The sequence below is a fragment of the Lemur catta genome, chromosome 1 (genome assembly GCF_020740605.2).
Source record: "Lemur catta isolate mLemCat1 chromosome 1, mLemCat1.pri, whole genome shotgun sequence".
In the NCBI taxonomy this organism is placed as follows: Eukaryota; Metazoa; Chordata; class Mammalia; order Primates; family Lemuridae; genus Lemur; species Lemur catta.
Genome location: NC_059128.1, coordinates 9,766,448 through 9,786,574, shown reverse-complemented (window position 1 = coordinate 9,786,574; position 20,127 = coordinate 9,766,448). Strand labels below are relative to the sequence as shown.

At 50.3% G+C, this 20,127-nt stretch overlaps 1 protein-coding gene across 1 annotated transcript; it reads right to left on the bottom strand.

The window, feature by feature from the left end:
* Positions 1 to 502: 502 nt before the first annotated feature.
* On the bottom strand, positions 503 to 13,816 carry SERPINA12 (serpin family A member 12). The gene is made up of 5 exons (XM_045561429.1): positions 13,665 to 13,816; positions 7,436 to 8,086; positions 5,466 to 5,736; positions 2,521 to 2,668; positions 503 to 930 (listed from the first exon to the last, which is right to left on the bottom strand). The coding sequence occupies exons 2-5, from the start codon at positions 8,067 to 8,069 to the stop codon at positions 739 to 741; spliced, it is 1,245 nt and encodes a 414-aa protein (XP_045417385.1). The 5' UTR covers positions 8,070 to 8,086; positions 13,665 to 13,816; the 3' UTR covers positions 503 to 738.
* Positions 13,817 to 20,127: the final 6,311 nt, after the last annotated feature.

The following is a 20,127-nucleotide window of genomic DNA, read 5'->3' as shown; positions in this document are numbered from 1 at the left end:
CAGGGACCCCATTCGCTTGCTAAAAGGTTCAAACAGCAGGGCCTGCCTTTGACACCAAGACAGGGGAGTCCCAGGATCTTCGTGTTGTGCCCCACCTCTGTCTCGCCATCTGTCTGGATGCCTGGCTCAGCCCAGAGCTCCTACATGGACACTCTGGGGAAGATAACTGCATAGCTCACGTGCTGAGGACCCAAGGCCAAGGGCTGGCAAAGGGAGACCAAGTTCCCAACAGCATGCTAGTAACAGCTAGCTTCCTCAGAGACCCACAGGGGAGAGCATGATCCTCACTTAAAAGATAAGGAAACAGCAGCTCTGAGAAGGTATGTGGCTTTCCCAAAGATACCTTGTTCCAGGATTTGAACCCAGGTCTCTCTCTCACTCCAAACCCCAAGTACTTGCTGTGGCTCACACCTTTCCCAAAGTATCCACCAACAGCAGCAGACCTGGGGCAGCGGGGAGGGGGAAAGAGTGTTTGTTTATTAAATCACAAAAAAACCCTGTCTGCTGGGTGGGAGAGAACACCACCAAGCGGGTGGGGGGCACCCGATCTTGACCGTGGAATGAGTAGGGAGGGGGCTGAGGGAGGAAATGGCGCAGAGGAGCCCTGAGAGCTGGCAATGCTCTCACCAGGCGGTCTTGGGATTAGAGTAGAATGTGCATGTGGCCTCCGTCCCAGGGAGATGAAACATTTTCAGCCCCAAGCCGTAATTGGCGTCTACAGCAAGCAAGAATTCCCCTTTATTTCCCAATAGGGTTAACAATCTTTCCCAAGAAGAGTATGGAAGGCGTCAACGTCTCGTGGATTATGAGTATGTATGGTTTGTTTATCTTGACGGGCATTGGCGTCTCCATGGGCAGCGTCTGTGCTCCGGAGCCCGCGGCCCCCTCCGTGCCCTTCTCATCCATCTTCAGCTCAGCCTCGTGCACCGCCTGCGGGAACCAAGGGCAAGGTCAGTTCTTGCCTGCTGCTCAGAGACTGCTGGGCCAGAGGCCCAGAGAGCCCCAGAGAGGGAGACAACTTGGCCAAAGCTGCCCAGCACAGCAGTAACTCGTCTGGTGCCAGCCACCCCGGGGCTCCTGGCTCTTCTGCCATCATCGCTGGAGGATATTTGACAGGCAGATGCAGTGCAAAGAAAGATGGTGCGGGGGGAACATCAGTTATGGCGGGGGGAAATGGAGTGGGGGCTGCTTCCCATGAATTACAGGGAGGCATCCACCGTCACCATGGCAGAAAGGGTCTGTTGAGCAGTGGCTGGGTAGAAGGGGGGTGGGGGCGTCCCTGCCTGAAGCCCCCGTACCTCCTTTTATGCACCTGGTGGGTGCTTAAGAGGAAGCCAGATTCCGGATTAGCTGTTGGAGGTGACTCAGACCCCAGACCCACCCCAATGGCATCAATAACTGTGACGAGGTGTTGGATACTAGGAACGTGACAGGCCTCTGTGAAATACCCACACATTGCATTTTAGTCTACAAAAGTCTAACACTTTTACTTGCAGAAAACAGGCCAATACCCTGTGTTAGGATCACAGCTATCAGCACACCTACCTATGGGAAAGAAACGAGTCATTCAAGACCCACAGAAAGGGGAGCTGGCATTGAGCATTTGGGGGATGGCTGTGGCAGAAAAACTCAAAAGTGAGAAAATTCTACTGACTGAGTCTTTCCCTCTTGCAAATTGGAAAGGACAGCTGAGTCTGTGCCTTTGGATCCAGAGCAACTGGCTCCGCTTGGCAGACTGGATCCCTCCAGACTGGCTTGAACTGCACCCCCGCCCCCCTCGCGCCCGCCAGTCCCCACCACCCCTCCTCCACCACGCCGTTCCCGTTCCCCCAACTGGAATGCCCTCCCCGTACCCATCTCTGCTTGTTGAAATCTTTTCCCCTTTTGATGCCCTTTTAACTCAAAAGTAGGGTTGCCAGGCAGAATACGGGATGTCCAGTTAAATTTGAATTCAAGATAGATAATGCATATGTTTTAGTGTAAGTATGTCCCATGCAATATTTGGGACATACACACACAAAATATAATTCATTGTTTATCTGAAATTCAAACTGAAGTGGGTATCTTATATTATCTGCTAAATCTGGTGACCCTGCCTATATGTGCTCTCTTCTTGCCCCAAAAGGCAGGTGCCCACCCTTGCCAGAGACCACGGGCCCTGTGCTCTCTGACTCCTAACTGTGCAGAACGAGTTCACCACATACCCCTAAGGAGTCTGCGAGGCCTTGGAGAGAGGCTCTGGGCTACACCTAGACCTGTTCCAGGCCTGGTAAAAGTTCCAGGCCTTGATCAATGTTTGTGGAATCGAATTGATTTCCAAAATAGCACCAGTTTTAGAGATGGGAAACACAAGGCTTGGGGAGGTCACGTGATTTGTCCGGGCTCACATGGCTGGTCGGGGCAGAGCTGGATGCCAGGCTGCTGCGCCTGGCGGTTGGAATCCTCACTCTACAGCCACTGTGACAGCTGGTGGCCGGGGCTGTGAAGGCTCCCGTGCTGGAGGGGGCGGGGCAGGCTTACCTCGCCCACTTTCAGGCTGCGGTGAGGGGAGATCCTGGTGAGGTCGCCATGCTCCTCGAAGACCCTGGTGATGCCCAGGTGGGAGAGAGTCCTCTTCAGGTCATGGGTGCCCGTGATGTGGAGTTTGGGCACAGTCACGTCTACAACCCTGGGGAGGTGCGAGTGACGAGTGTGAGTGGTAGAGCCCTGCCAGTCTCCAGGGCGAGCCTCAGGATAGATGATAAATGAGACTGTTTGTCCTCCCAACCCCAAAGGTCTCTCGGGTCTTCTCTCTTCATCCACGGAAGGAGGAGAGCCACTCAGCCCTGGGACCTTTGTTTCAAAACATCTTGTGCTTTCTGAACTGTGAGCCTGCCCTGGAGCCCTCGTCCCCGTCCCTGCCATCTCAGGGCCCCTTCAGCCGTGGCCACTGAAGATGTCCCCACTGTAGTCTCTGCCATGCCCAAGCCCTGAGCCAGCCCTAAGCACAGCAGACCTGATGCTGGGGCAGCAGGGCCCCGACATCTGGAGCCAGACAGAGCTGAGGTCAAATACACTCTGCCTCTCGTGCGCCCCACGTCTTGGGGCAGACGATCTTGCCCTCTAAATCGCTTGTGCGAAAAGGAGGATGGTAGCACGGCACCCACGGGCCTCCAAGAGTGCTGAAACCAATATGTCTACGGCACTCAGCAGACAGTCTGTGACAGCAGGTGTTCATCCTCTTGGCCCTGAGTTGGCAGCCTCACGTCCTCTGTGGACGGGCCTGTGTCAGCCTCCCTGCCCAGAGCCTCGGGCCAGGTGTCCCCAAGGTACCTGCAGGCCCTGGATTTTATTCACCTGGCCCCGGGCCCCATTTCTTCTCACCTTCAAGGACCTCGTTCCTGTTTCTTCTCTCTCCCGCATCATCCATTAATGCTGTCTCCTTGGTCAGCTCGAGCAGACTGCAGGCTAGAACTATCCCTATCTTACAAATCAAAAGCAAAAACAACTCCCTGGACCCTGAGTCACCTCTCCAGCTTCCGGTCCACCTCTTTTCTCCCTTTGATAGCAGAGATTGTCCCTTCCAGCTCTGTCCACTAGCCCCGTTATTGCCTCAAGCCACTCTGGTCAGGCCTGTGACCTCCACATTCCGTGGAAGCAGCTCTTCCCAGAGTCACCGCCGATGTCCAGTGGTGAGCAGCACCTGACTGTGATCCCTTTCTCCAGCGTGAAGCATTCTGACCCGAGTCCGCTCCCTTGAGGTCTCCCGTCCCTCCCCTCTCCTGTCCCTTTCACCATTGCTGCCGCCCCCATCGCCACCTGAGTCTGTGCTGCTGCAGGCAGCAACCTCCCCAGTGCGCAAGCTCGGGGAGGTTGTTCTGGACATGCTGACACTGAGATCCCATCGGACACCAGGGGAGATCCCGGGGCAAACGGAAGGACTGTGGCTCTGGAGTTTGGAGTGGAGAACTGGGGCTGGGGGTAGAAATGTGACAGTCCTGGTAACAGAGATGGCGTGTGAAGTTCTGAGCCTGGTGCACTCACTAAAGCAGCAGACAGACAGGAAAGGGGCCCGAGGCACTGAGCTCTGAGGCCCTGAGGAGTCTCCTCTGAAGGACAGAGAAGGAGAGAGCGGGAGGCGCCCAGGGAGTGCAGGGCTGGCAGCCAAGTGAGGAGCGGGGAGAGCAACAGGTCCAGCAGAGGCCTGGCACTGACCTCCGATTCCACAGCACGGACACCCTGGGACCCTGGTGACGGAAGCATCTGTGCGAGGGGGCCCAGAGCGGGTCAGGAGTGGGTTTAGGAGAGCATGATGGGAACCGGGGACCATGGGGACAACGGATGGAGGCAAATGCCTCAAGGTATCTCCCTGCAAAGCGAGCAATACCTGGGGGTCGTGCAAGTCAAGAGAAGGTTGTAAGTTGGGAAAAACAACAGCACCGAGATGCCCTACAGCCCCGCATGGCCTTTGGCTGCCCAGACAGACGGCAGATTCCCGCCTTGTCTTTCTTGCATAGAAGCCACTTCTATGCACTGTAAGTTATCCCTGGGCCCCTGTGAGGTTTTATGATGGGAAGAATAATAGCATCTTTATATCTGATGCAAACAATTCCGTAGAGAACAGAAGCGTCTGCTGATGTAGGAAAGCAAGGAGAGGACGTCTAGGGAGACGTTCCTGAGTAGCGAGAGGATGTAGGGGCCAGGGCACAAGTGGGGAGGTTGGCTTTAGTTTGTGCCACAGTGAAGGCAGCAAGTGCAGGATGCTGCTGGAAGGTGGACACACGTCCCAGTACATATGGAAAAGGCTGAGAGTGGCCCCTTGGCATTGGTTAACAGCAAAATGGCTATTTCAAAGCCACCAGCAGTTTTGTGCCTCCTAAATGTGGACCCTGGGAAAATTGAGTGTTTCCTCTGGGGAAATCAGAGTGGCAGCATTATGCAAATACAAAGCCGGTGTCAGCCTCCTGCCCAGAGCACAGGCGAAGTCAGCCCCAGCCTAAATCCCAGCATGTTCTAGGCACTCGTGAGTTGGGGTGTGTCTTTTAGGGGTGAGTATGTTGACTTGGTTACTTCTCTAGCAGGAGAGGGTGATGTTCTCTTTGGCCTCTCCTAGTCTTCCAGCATGGAGGAGACTGCAGAGAGAACATGCAGGAATAGCCCATTCCCTGGCACTCCCATAGAGGACCCCTGAAGTGGTCTGGACCACCAGAAATCCTTCTCTCACCCCTTCCTGCGGTCACCCTCCACCAAGACTCTATCCACTATGCTCCTGCAGTTGTAATGTGTCTCCTCAAATAGCAAATGTTTCACTGTATTCCTCTGACTTCTTTCCCAATCTGCTTCCCACCATAATATAAGGTTATTACAGAGCCCAGAAGAGGACTTGGCTGTGAGGTGAGAGCTCAAGAAATCTGGGATGGAAACAACAGGGTAGAAGGGGAGGCAGGAAGAAGGAAGATGCTAAATGAGCCAGGCAATCTCTTTACCTGTGTAACATTAATGGCTTCCATTTGGCAAAAATGTCCTCCTGCAAGGCCTCCTCCAGGTGCCTCATCTTGCCCTCGTCTGGAAGAACGAAGGTGGCTGTGATGTTTTTCAGGTAGGGTATTTCCAGGACGGTACAGGAGAGCTGGTCGTCACGGCCAACTTCATACATGCCCCCGTGGAACATCATGGGCACCTTCACTGAATTGTTTCTCTCCAGAATGAAATCTTCCTCTTTAGTTGATTTTGGATCAAACTCATACTGCCACTTGGCTTAGGATTAAAGAGTGACAAAGTGATGTAAGTATCGTGTGGGAAAAGAGGTGATTGAATCCAACTAAATACTGGTTTCTGTCCACACAGAATCTCACCACACAGGGTAAGGGGTCTGGATATTCTGGGATAGCAGACAAGAACTCCATGAGTCCCTGTCCTCATGCCATGCCCTGAAGACTTCTGATGGGATGGGCTCAAACCCAATTATCTGTTCCCAAATAAGCCAGAACGAGGGCTGCCATGCTAAGAGGAGAGCAGTAGACTGCCATAAGCCCAGGTGCCCCTGAGCCTGAGAACGCCTGTGGATTATGTTCCAACAGACGGGACTGCATTACAATTAATGGGGCTTAATTGGGTCTGACAAGAGTAAAGATGCTTGACTCCATTCTAAGTCAGCCCAGAAGGAGCCACTCTGTGGAGCTTGGAAAACTAATGAAACAGGATGCCTTTGGGAGCCTGTTGAAGAGCAGCGAACACCAAAAGCTGGGTGTTTAGACCCCTCCTTTTTTACCCTGATGATGGTTTGACCCCACTGGTCATAAACTCAGACCTGAGTCTTTTCAAACCTTCTACCCTCAGAGACCCCACTATAGAGCCAAGTCCCTGCATTCAAATCCCGGTTTCATTGTTCTAAAAGGATGACCTTGGACAAGTATCTCAACCTCCCTGGACTTCAAAGTCCTTATTCACAGAATGGGAATAGTGACAGGTACCACACAGGGATCCCTTGAGACTTAGTGGGACAGGGCAGCACACTCAGTGATGGTGTATAGTGAGTGTTGCGTGGATGGTAGTCATCATAAGCATCGTTACTGTCACTGTTGTTCCTGCTGTGATCTAGGGAACATAGGGACTTGGGGAAATTCAAAATTTTCCTTTCTTTTTCTCTAGTTTGGGCAAACTGAGGTTTCAGACTGCCATTATCACCTACTTTTTCCTCCAGAGTCATCAGTCTACCTGGGGATTTTGGGAGGCCTGAACTTCCAAATTCAGGACCATGTTGCTGACAAGCCCAGCAGTGATTTTGCCTGGACTGAGGGGTGTTGGCCTTTGATTCTCACCTATTTTGGCCAACACATGTGGGAGCATGTGTTGTGTGGGTATGTGTGTGTGGTGGGGGGGCATGAAGCTCAAATTAGAGAACATTCTTCCATCTTCTTTTTCAGCCTCTCTCTCAGATTTGGGGACTATCTATAAAGTCTGACATGGAGACCAAGGCGTCCACCAAGTGATCATCATCACCACAATCAACACAATCACCACCCTGGGTGTCTACCTGGAGTGGTGGAAAGTGCACAGCCCTAGGGCCAAGAGAAATGAGTTCTAGTCATGATGCTTATTGACAGCTTTGTAACTTGGAGTAAGTCAATGAATCTCTCTCTGGAATTTTTTGACACCAAAGAAATGGGGACAAAATGTCCCTCCAACTTGCACAACCAATGTTGTGTCAGGATGATCAGCAATAATGAAAATATTGCATATGGAGAATGACAGACTTCACAAAACTCGTTGCACATACATTTGCACTTTGAATCCCAGGAACTGCCTGATGTGTTATAGACAGAAAAATGGGGTTCTGAGAGATTAGTCTCATATGAATTCAAGGTCACAGAGCAAGCAAGTGGCCAATCCAGAGTTTTAATCCAAGTCTAATGGTCATCCTATCCTTTCTATGCCAACATGCCATAAGACTTACCTCGAAAGAAAATATAATTTGTAAGAAGCATCACAGTGCCAGAGTCTATATTCTTGACCAGGTTGTTAATTTTTCCATGGGTTTTCTCACTGACATAATTATTGATCTGCTCCCGAGCGTTTTCCATGTTCTGAAAGTTGGTGGGGACAGTGTCTGCGTAGTACAAGTTCTTGATATCTCTCAGAAACTCCCGCTGTGGCTGCAGCTTCTGGTCGATGAACAGGGTGTTCCCAAGTTTCATCTTGACGCGCTGGGTCTCCTGGTTCAGCTTGCGGATAAGGTAGTGGAAGCCCTCATGAAGGTCTTTCTCTGGCATCTTCCTGAAATTGAATCCCTGCTTGATCTCGGCCAGGGTGGTGTCCTGGGCCCCCAGAGACAGCATGGAGAAGGCTGTGGAGATACTCAGGGGGGAAAAGAAGATGTTCCTGCTGGAGTCGATGGAGGCCAGCTTCTTGAGCAGCTTGAAGCCAAAACCCATGTTGCGCTTTGCAAGCTCCTTGGCTGCCATCCTTCCTTTCCACTCTCTGGACCGGTCCAAAGTTTCGTGATTCTGATCCGAGAAGGTGGGCTTCAGAAGACCTTTCACGGAGAGCAGGCCAGCCAGAAAGAGGCCCAGGCCCAGCGTGGGGTTCATTTTCCCTGAGGATTGTCCTGTTGAGTAGTAGACCTGAGGTTAGCAGAAAAAAGAACAGAAGAGCCCCGGTGCCCCTGTTTTATCTACAAGGAAGCCCACATGGAAGAAGAAATATAGTGACTAGTTGATGGGTGTTTTGACGTCCTTTTTAGCGTTTAATCTTTATAATCACCTGGGGACTAGAAAGGCTTCTCCCCATTTCATAAATCAAAGGGCTGAGTCTAGAAGACAGTTGTTGTTTCGCACCCGCCTCCCCTGCCTTATGGTAGCAGTGTCTCGGTTCCTTTGAGGAACTGCTCACTCCTCTCCATGGACCACAGAGACCATCCCACAGCGTGGGCACACGACCCAGACCATGCCATCCTAACTAACACTCCATCCCTCCGCCACACTGACTGGCTAAAGAACAAGAGTGTGACCAAGATGAGATCAATCTGTGTCTTTCCTGGAGAATGCAATTCCCTCTCGACTTTGGGGTGACTGGCTTAACGATGGAGCCCTGAGACTGAATGTCACCATGACCTCCACATGCAGAAGGAGAGAAGAGAGACAGAAAGAAGTGAAGAGACAGAGATGGACGGGTGTACCCAGTGACATCTTTGCAGTCCCTTTGCAGTCCTTTCACCTTGATTTACCACCCACTTCCATTCTGAAAGATACCAAGTTGCGATTTCCCAACTTGTAAGAGCCAATAAATTTCCCTTTTAGGATGGGGTGGTTTTGAGTGGGATTTTTTTCCTCTTAGCCAAAAGAATCCTGACTAATTTGCAGAAATCAAGCCCTTTGTCTAAAATTATATGGTCCGTAAGTGGTGGACGCCCACTTCAGGAGGACTCAGGTCTCCAGGAAGCCTTCTTCCCTGCACCCTTTCCAGGGAAGGGAAAGGGTGCATCACAGAGAGAAACAGCCCAGTCTGCTTCCGGCCGGGCTGCTGCTCCTTCCACCCACTCAGCTGGGACGTCTTCCAGCTGTGAGCTTCGGCGGACAAGACTTTTACTGACTGTTTTCCCTTCATCTCCAGCCCAAATGCTGCAGAGAGGTGCAAAAGAACTGCATTCCAAAAAGTTTGCTGATTTCTCTAGTTGCACATACCATCAGTGATTTTTATACCAATTTATAGTAAAATGAAGGCAGATTTCTTTGCTTGGTCCTCTGTAATGTCATTTCCTCTGCTTTGTTCCTGTGGCTGACATCTTTACATATCTGTAATCTGTGGGAAACAGTGAGGGCCTCTGCAGTTAAGGCTGTTCATGGTTGTCTTAGATTGGGGTCCCCAGAAGCAGAGCATGAGATGGGGGTTCAGGGGCACATTGTGTATTGAGGGGGTTGTCCCAGGAGGGGCCCATGGAGAAGTGAGGGACATGGGATGGGAACGGGAAGGAGAGAGCCAGGATGTAGACCCAGGTAACAACTAGCCTTGGTCTGATCCATGGCGGGAGGGCCCCTGAGGCTGACCTTTTGAACAGAATCAGTCACAGGTAGCTGTGGTCTGTCCTCAAGATGCAGGGCATAGCGTATAACTTCCTGGGTCAATTAGCTCCTATTGGCCAAGGGCAATTTTCTGGAGAGGGGAAGGCAGCTGTGAGCCGTCAGCAGCCGACCCTCACAGCACCACCCACAGAGAGGAGCTGGCCGGTGCTGTCAGGGGCCACTGCCATGAAATTCCAGTGCCTGGCACGCGGTGAGCTCCTCCTGGTTGACTGCAGGGACAGACGAATGAACACCAGGCAGGGCCTGTGCACAGGAGTGCCCCCAGTTCCCAAGATCTTTGTGCCCCAAATCTTTCTATGCCAGGCACTATGAGCCTTCATCATGGCAGACACTAGTCTTCAAGGAGTTTGTGGTATAGCATTGGAAAATTCTAGCGGCTGCTACCTGTTGCTCCCTAAGCATCCACTCTGCCTTCCAGCTTCACAGCAGAACTTCTTTTTTTTCTCAGTGGCTACGCTTTCCTCAGGCAGCCCGTGTGCCTCGGGACAGGGGCCACACCCTGTTTGGGAGGGTCTGATTGGTGCAGGATAATCACAACTGCCCTGCTAGTGGGTGATTCAGAAGCCAGACCTGATCCAATCAGTGCAGGAGAGAATTTCTGCCCTGATCCTTGTTTAGGGAAGGGCGTGTGACTTAAGGGGTCCAATGCAGGGGAATTTCAGGGCTGCGTGTTGGCATGTTGGGGTGCTGCCCTCTGTCTTCCCTGGCTGTCCTGGGGGGCCATGTTGCCCCAAGAGGGCAGTGACTGCAGGGCACAGCCAGAACACAAGAGGATGCCAACGAGGGCTTTGCAGAGAAGCTGGAGATGAAGCCACTGACCAAGCTGACCCCAGGGTCCCCCCCACCTCTAGACTCCCAGTGATGTCAAGTTACATGGTCAGTTCCTTCAAGCCAAAAGTATCCTAACAAATACAAGTCAATATTAAAAAAATGCCAGGACTACCAGGAGGTCAGGAGTTCTGTGCTCTGACCTCACGCCTCCATAGCTGTGTGACACCCTGGGAGGCACTTTCCCTCTCTGAGCCTGGGTGTTCTCTAAGCACCTTCCATTCACAAGGGCTACTTTTTTGTTCGGTAAAAATTAAAAGTAGTTGGTGATGAACAAGGCCCTGTGTGCTGTCTGAAAATAGATTATAGAAGAGAAATTGGCAAAATGCTACAGGCTGCTTCAGATAAACAAAGGAAAATAGAAAGTGGAAAAGATTCATTTTCGGGTTAGTGGGCTGCACCGTTGACACGGGCCGCCCGGATTAAAAAGAGAAGCTTCTGTTCCTCCGAGCGGGCGCTCTTTCCCAAGGCCCAGGAGCGGAGAAGTTAAGACATGTCGCTCTGAGGGAACGTTCTCGGCAGTGGGGTTGCCAGCCAGCTGGGACGCAGGGCGGTTGAGCAACCTGGCGGGAGCTGTGGGGACAAGCCAGGGCCGGGCAGGCCTGAAGCAGAACCTGCAGCAAGCTCCAGCCCAGAAACACTCCTCCTACACAGCTTTACGGGGACGCTTGGCCCCTGGAAATCTCTACTCCGCTGAGTGTCAGAAACGAGAACTGACGATGGAATCCCGAGACCAGACATTGGTCTTCTCCCACCCACGGGTTTGTCAGGTGGTGGGAGGTAAGTCTTCCAGCCCTGTGGGCTCTCAGTATCTTCATCTGTTAAATGGGGGGGGTCATTTGGTCTCTTCCCCACTAGAAGCTGCTAATCAGCTGGCTGTGCCAGCCTCTTAGGACGCAGCCCACACCCTGGCCTGGCCCCGTCTCAGCTTCCTCCCCCTCTGCAAGCCTGTGTCCCTCTGTGGTGGTCCCCACGGGCCTCCTGCCCACGCCCCCCCCAAATAACACAACCTGACCTGCCCTCCTCCCCCCAAAACAGCACACACTCGCTCCATTCTGGGCCTTTCCATCTACTGTCATGGGCTCTGCACGGACCCATATTTGTCAGATGGGTAAGATGCCTGAGTAGGCTAATTGTTTAATGCCATCAATTAAAATAGCTGAGCAACTGGTTATTTCTCAATAAATTGATAGGTTGCTCTCCTGAGTTGAGCAATTCTCTGTTGGCTTTTAGTTTGGAATGCGAGTGTCTGGTTGTCACCCAAAATTAAACCAAATAAATGAATAGAAGGAAAATAAAATCAAGAAGAAATGGAACAAGACAGAGACTGAACGCTGTGGGGTACGGAGGGGGAAGATAAAGCTATGATCAGTATTTCAGTTCTTCTCTGACCATCCACTCCTGCATTCTGTATTAACTTGGGAAAATAATTTCCTTCTCTTATGAATACATAAAATCGTGTCTCATTGACCCAGAAGCCATCCCTCCGGAAGGCAGAGCCAAACCGGCGTGAAGGCCTCTCAACGAGCAGCTCAGGTGGCTTCTAGGCCGCATGTGAGGGGCTTCCCCATGGGGACGCCACTGCTTCCACCTGCCACGCTGTCCCCACATGCTTAGGCATCGGAAGCAGCCGACTGAAGTGACAGTGAGACGCAACCACAGATTGAACAATAACAACATTAGTAATTTCACAAAATGCTTTCCTGCGTATCACCAGTAGCTTGAGGAAACAATAATAAACAAACAGAGCACACACAGGCTACAGAAGGTCTACCCAGCGCACAGTAGTTTGCAACCGCTTACTTTAGAGGAGAGGGGTCACCCCTCTCCTGATAGTTTACTCTCCTATCTCTCTTCCCTGGGATGAAACCGACCGGCCATTGATGTGACATCCTTCCTCAATCCAACAAGACCAAAAATCTTAGGGTGCTCTGGCCAGTTCTCATCCCCAGTGTCCTGATCTTCGGACAACCAGAATGTTCCCTGCCCCATGGAGAGACGCTTCCTGCAGGCTGGACACACCAAGCATCCTTTCCTGCCCCAGGGAACCCCAGGCCCTCGAGACCCCACCTTTGCTCAGATCCTTTCCAGAGACCCCCCACGGAGTGTACAACCCTGGGATAAACTCAGTGCCCTCCCCCGGGCTGAGACACCTGAGGGATCCTTCCTAAAGATGTGCTCTGGGTCCCGACAGACCATCGCCAAGTCCTGGACTTCAAGAGACGTTCCAGGCATGCCCTGTGGTCCAACTGTTTTAAGGGATCGATATTGTTTTAAGGAGAAATCACTCTAAATATATTAAAAATTGAATTACTGTTGTTAAAAGCAAGTTTAGAACTAAGTGGTGGTGAGACATGTCCTGTTCCCCTGTGGATAGTGCAAGAAGCCCTATAAAAGAAACTCTAACAACTGCTACAATATACTTTTTCCTCCTTTCTAGAAAACGAAGGATGGAGCACATGTGCACCATCTCACTTCTTCATTTGCCCTGTAGATTTCTGCCTTCATCCTTTTAAGAAATAGTTTTGAGTCTTCCTTATGTGTCGGGCACTGGAGCACTAGAGCAATGCCCAAGAAATGGTCCATACAGATGCTGCTGTTGAATCCCCAGCCCAGCCAGCCCACGGACTTCTCCAAACCCTGGAGAACAGTCCAGCTCTTTGCCTGGCCTGGTCCTCCTCCCCTTCAGTGACTTCATGCTAACATGAGGGAATACGTGGGTTGGAAAAGCTGAGTGACCATCAACTTCAGGACCAGCTGTGCTCTCCAGGGGAAAAAGGCCCAGAGTGGATAAAGGAGGAGACCAAGGCTGCAACGTGCATCAGTGATGGGTCAGAGTGGGAATCCGGTCAGCGAAGGCCACTCTGCAAAAATGCACCCGACGAGCTGCCTGGCCTCACTTTCTCCATGAAATAGTGAGTTGGTGAACACAACCTCTGTCCTTGGGGAGTGATAGAGATGCACCAACAGCTCCCATACAAGGCTGAGTGTGGCCAGAGTCATAGAGCAGGGTGGACCCGAGTTGCAGGGGCTGCCTTATCTCTCAAGACCACTCCCAGCCCCACACCCATCAAGCTTTTTCCTCCAGAAAAGCATCAGGACCTCCCTCGAAGATACCAATGAGCTCCTCAAGGTGAGAGGGCATCCCCAGATTTTGGAACATCTGTAGGACTTTCTTTTAATACACCACCCAGAGATAGTACCATATCCTCCCTCCATCTGAAGCAAGGAACAGACAAGCACTCGATCTTTTCAAAGGGAAGACGTCATACTCACAGCACATTCAGGAGAAGTCCACTGAGCCAGCCAAATGGATCTGCCTCTCTTGCTTTATTATTTATATTGCCATAGCCTCTCGGAAAAATCGAATGAAGCCCAATGAAATTAGCTGGGGTGAGTGGGCAGGGGATGGAGGCTCCGGGAGCAACGGCCACACCACTTCCCCGGGGGCTTCTCTTCATGGCTGGGCTGGAGGCAGCGACGTGATATTGTGCAGACCACACCCGCTGGGCTGTGGCTTCCCTAATGGAGTCCATTCAACAACTTTTGCAACTACTCTATTTCCCAATTGCTGTCTGGGTACAGAGGCTGGACTATTCTACAAGTAGATCAGCCTGTAGTCCTGACATTGAATAGTCAACCCAAGCATCATCATTGTCATCAATGGGAAGAGGTCGATAACTGGGTTTCTTGGGGTCATTCCCATTTATCCCTCATTGTTGTCTTTTGCTATGTTTCATGGGCTCCAAATTGTCGCTCTATCACCTTAGCTCACAGGGAGTCTTTAGGGGAAGGGGGCCGAGGGGTGATGAATCGGCGACTAAATGCATAACTTCTGTTAGGGGTAACAGGAATAAAAAACTCACATCAAAGTTTGTGACCACGCATGAAAGTTACAAGTTGTTTTCCTATTGCATGTTTGTTGTGCTGGAATGCTGAGACTACGGGTGGGTTTTGTTGCCTTCCTCTCCCCTTACATTTTTATATCTTCCAAATTGTCTTTAAGGAACAGGCATTACTTTAGATTTGATTTTTAAAAGACTTAAAATAAAATGAAATTCTTATCTTCAGTTTTATCACTTAGAGAGAGGTGTTGATGATGCCTGAGAACCATCCAACCCGCTGATCCTGTGAAGGAAGAGTGATAACTCCGCCATATGCCTCTTCAGTTCCGCTTTGTCCGATGAGTTGCTATGAGCAGAAAGATCTTTCACATCCTTTCCCCATTCAGTTGTGTTCATAGTACCTGTTATATGACCAAAGCACCATGGAGGCCTCGGAGCAGCCATGCACGGTGGTTTTCCTTCCTTTCGGATGCTGCTTTCAGCAAAGACATGACTCTCATCCCCAAAGCTATTCAGAGCAGGTGACCTAGCAAAGGCGTCTCAGAAAGAGGCAACATTAGGTCACTTCCAGGTCTGGGTCAGCCACGAACTGATGTACTCATGGCCCAGACCAACAGGGCCATGGGGATATGGACTCCAGAGCTGCCAGAACCAGAGAGGGACCCTGAAGGAGCCCCTGAGTTGCCGCCTTCTGTCGCCCAGGGAGCAAGTCCTGCCTGTTGGGATGTGTGTGGGTCACAGACACCGTGTGACCAGGTGAGACGAGAGGGCTTACACTGTCAGGCTCTGTTCACCAAGAGGTGCAGACGGGACCCCCCGGCCTGTGATGGAAGGAAGGCCTGAGGCAGAGGCAGGTGGTCCCATCACGGCAGAGGCTGTAGTGGTCGAGGATCAGAGCAGCAAGGTGATGCTGACCCAGAATCTGGTTCTGCATTCTCGCTTGGGAGGGAAGAACCCAGTGTGATAATGACAGGGTGAGGCCTGTATGAGTCCAAGACCACACCCGCCTGCCTGCCCCAGACCCACTCTGCTCCAGGGGAAACTCCCATGGGAGACATGCAGGGAGAGGCTTCCGCAGGGATGCTCGCCGAGCTGCACGGACTGCTCTGGGGATGCCTGAACTCAGACAGTGCCAGAGGCCAGGAGGCTGCAAGCAGAGGGTCATTACAGGGGGGCTGCAGGCCAGATGCTAAGCCTGATGGTGAGATGGTGCCAAACCTGCCTGGGGAGAAGAGCCCCGCAAGAGGTGGGTATCGGCGGGGAGCAATGAAGGAGATGGCTATGGGAGGACCAGCCCCTTCCAAGCACCCATCAAGGGACCACAGCCTAGACTTGAGGCTGCCCCTGACCACCTGTGGATGGGGTGACTTGAGGCCCATGGGTTTGGGCCTGGTGTCTATCAGGGGCTAGAAGGATGAAGGTGATTGTTCAGCCTGGGGAGGTAAGAGCCTATAGGAGGCACTGGATCCTGCCTGGGGTGCCTAGGATGGCTTCATAGATGGGGTACTCTTAAGCTAGGTTTTGAAGGATGAGTAGGAGTTCTCTAGGTAAAAACTGAAGGCAAGAGTAACACATCAAAGATCCTGCATCCTGGAGAAAGTGAGTAAATGATCTAATGCCTCTAGAAATTATAAATGTGACTTTGGGCTTCTGGTTCCTTAAATGCAAAATGGGAATAACCTACCTCTAAAGCAGTCGTTGTAGTTCTGGGAGCACATTAGAATCATCTGGGAGCTTTAAAAATATCCATTCTCTGCACGTTCCTCTAGAGCTTTTGATTGGTTGATGTGGGATAAAGTCTTTTTGGAATGTCTCCAGGGAATGCAATGAGCATCTGAGGTTGGGAATCTCTGCTCTAAAGCAAGTAATTCCCACTTGGTGATTCTGAGACTCATTCAGGGAGTCTTTGAAAGCATTGGGCCACCAGATATCAAGGATGGCTATAAAGCCATAGCAATTGGGACAGTGAGGTATTGGCACAGAGACTGAGAAGTCAGCCAATGGAACAAACCAGAGAATCCAACAGACCCAAAAAGGAAAAGTCACCCAATATGTGACCAAGGTATCCCCGCAGCTGAATGGGGAAAGGATGCCAATGAAACCACTGCATATCCACACGGGGACATAAACAGCAACCCCATTTCACCCCATATACAAAATTTAGTTTAAGAAACCACAGACCCAAATGTAAAAGGTATTAGATTGGACCATATGAACCTCTGGAGAGTTAATAATTTTTTTTTACCTCAAAACCCACAAGTGTCAAGACAATAAAGCTTGTAGAAGAAAAAATAATAGAATATCTTCACAACCATGAGATAGGCAAAGACTTTATAAACAGCACACAGAAAGTAATGACCATAGAAAAATGATATATTGAACTTCATTAAGAACTTTGCCTGGGCGTGGTGGCTCACACCTGTAATCCCAGCACTTTGGTAGGCCAAGGTGGGAGGATCGCTTGAAGCCAGGAGTTGGAGACCATCCTGAGCAAGACTGAGACCCCATTTTCACAAAAAATAGAAAAATTAACCAAGGGTGCACCTGTGGTCCCAGCTACTAGAGAGGCTGAGGCAGGAGGATCACTTGAGCCCAGGAGGTTCAGGCTTCAGTGAGCCATAAAGACACCACTGCCCAAGTGACAGAGCAAGACTCTGCCATTCATAAATAAATAAATCCCCTGAGAGAGTGCCAGAGCAAGTCACAGACGGGGAGTGGTGCTTATAATGCATATGTCTGATAAGGGCCTCATATCTGATTTTAAGCATTTCTACAAATCAGTTGGAAAAAGATAACAATTTGAAAAATAAGCAAAGACATAAACAAATACTTCACAAAAGGAGATCTCTCAGTGGCCAGTAAACATCTGAAAAGAGCTCAACATCATTAGTCATCAGAAATATGCAAAACAAAACTCCAGCAAAATCCCACTGCACACCCACTAGAGTAGCCAAGATGAAAAGGACGGGCGACACCAGGGTGCGGAGCAAGCGGAGCTCTCTGTGTTGGGGGTGTGAAAACTGGCGCAAACGCTCGGGAGAACTGCTAGGCGGGATCCACTAAGGCTAGACCTGTGGTTACCCTTGGACCCATTCGTGTACCCCGCGGTATGTGCCCAACAGAAGCGAGTGCTAGTGGGCTCACACAGACACGCACTTCGATGTCCACAGGAGCTTTGTCTAATTCCCCCAAGATGGAAACCACCCGGAGGTCCATTAACAGCAGAATGAAAAAAAAAAAAAAAGAGCCACCACCCGGGATCATACCTTCCATTTCCGTGGTGACCCCATTGTCCGTGGTTTTCAAAGGACCCCCAAGTGATGCTCCTGGCAGGCAGCCATGGAGCCAATCCTCACTGCAGAGCCCAAATGCCATGGGAACAAACCATACTGCACCCCCCAAGCAAGAAGGTATAGACTGAGTTAATAAAAATGCAACTTTACCCATGGAATTAAGCTGTAACTGGGGAGTTTAACCAGTAAATAATTATAAATCAATAAATGTTTTAAAATCAATAACCAACTGATTTTAAAGGAAAATTAACATTTTTAAGCAATCCCAAATAAGATCCTCGGTTACCCCAAAGAGCTTTTAGTAAAAAATGTTGAAAATCTTTCCAAACAAAAGTCTAAGCAAGTAAAAAAAGGAGAAAAATAAAAATATCTTAAAAAAATTAGGAAGTAGTCCATAGATAGCAAAAATCCAAGATGGCACTACAAAACAATGGAGAAAAGGTGATCAATTACATAAATGTTAATGGGAAACAAACAAATCATGTCAAAAATAACATAAAATTTGGAAAATAAATTAAACTTAAAAATATTGGAGGAAAGTTTTTTTTTTTATAATGTCAGAGCAGGAAAGAGCTTACTAAGCGTGACACACACGCCAGAAACCATGAAGGAAGAGATGGATATATCCTTCTTATGTAGTATGTTAAAATTCCACAGCATACACTAAATAAGGACAAATCACAAATTGGAATATGTGGGCAAAACTGAGAGCTAACATCCTTAAACATGCAGAGCTCCTATACGTCAGTAATGATGGCACGTGTTCCTCACTGGGCAGAAGTGGAGAATGCGGGCAGATATGCACTGAAACCTTACAGGTGGGGGCCGGTTTTGATTCCCTACTTTATCTCATTCTCCTGATCTTATTTTCTTCTTCATCTTTGTTTCTGCAGAACAAGGCACTTTCATACACATGAATAGTAGGTACAGTTGCTGATAGATATTACGGATTTTTCACATTTACTTTGTAAGTTAGGAGCTGCTAGACCCATCTTAACATATAATAAGAAAACTGAGTTTCCCATAGCCAGATAATTAGCAGACTCAGGACTCAAAAATCAGGTGTTCTGGTTCTGAATCGCGTGTTCTAGCAACAGCTCTCTGGCGACTGTAAAGGAAAGCTGTGGCCACTGTGTTCTGGCAGCCAGCTCTGACCCACAGCACACCCGTCCAGGCTGTGCTCCAGCCGTAACGCCAGGCATAGGGAGGACGCGAGATGTCTATGTGTTTAATCACATCGGTCCTTGGTTCTCTCCCCTAAGACAGACAGAGAACACACACACACACACACACACACACACACACACTCACACACTCACATTCCCACACTCATACTCCTTGCACTGACCTCCCCAGCCCCTCCTTGCCCCTCGGGTCGGTCTTCCTTGGCCGTCCCCAGGCCTTGCAGATGCCAGCCTCCTGGTTCTCTGTCCTGGTCCTGCAGACTCCAATCCAGGTGTGTTCCTCCAGGCTGCCCAGCCCCACAAGCCTTGTCTGAAGACTGGGTGGGCTTCTGCCCACGACCTGCTGAGCCTGCCTCTGCCACCTCCGCCCTTCCCTGGGGTCAGCCTGCCAGGCCTCACCCAGATGGCAACATGTCTGGGAGTTCCCTCTCACCCTTCGGGAAAGCTCAGGCCTGCTTTTTCTCTCCCATCCCAAACGGCACGGAGCAGCGTGCTAGGTACACCGCAGGCGCTGTGCGGGTTCATCGATAGGGGCCTGGCTTGCTAGGATCCGAGCGTTTGGCACCCAGGAAGCCTCGTAAAGGTGAGTGCACACTGCCCAGAACCCAGAGTGGCACACTCCACTCCATGCCTGGTTCCACAGCCCTCATGTCTCTAACGTCCTTGAGTAGAATCACCCACCCCAGATTCCTTCCCAGGGGCAGGGAAGGAGGGGGTGTGCATGCCCTGGCACTGCTGTAAGATGCCAGCCCCATGGCATAGATGTTCACATGGCCCCTCCCCCACCTCCCAGGTGCAGGCTGGGCGCATGCCACTCACCCACCCCCAAGCTCTGGGAGGTCCCAGGGCCTTGGCCTGTGTTCTGGGCTCCAGATATGTGACCTACAATGCCCCAGGTGACTGGGAAAGCTATCCCTTGCTCTGATTCTCATTGTATCCACCTGTACCATGGACAACAGAGGAGAGCGCTGGGTCTATGGTTGTCTGAGAGGGCCAATCTCCTGGGAGTCATGCTGTTATTCAATTTCACTTAAAATAGTATAGACCCAAGTCTGTGCTAAACGTCATTCTCTACTGGACAAAATTCTGGTTCAACAGCAGAGCAACAGAAGATATAAAAACAGAACATTTCAGAAAAATATTTATGGGAGGAAAATTGCACACTGCAAAAAACTAAGTCTGTAATTTCATGTTTTCCTATACTTTGAGATAAACCCACCAATTTGATTTTTAGCAGCATGTGTGCTGACATGCACACACACATGTCTATGTATACATATGCACACACACACACACACATATATATATACACACACACAAACTTAATTCTTACAAGTCAATGGTGGGGGGACTATTGACTCTTGTTCCATTATAGAGATTAGGAAATTAAGGTTTGGGATAATGAGTAATCTATTGA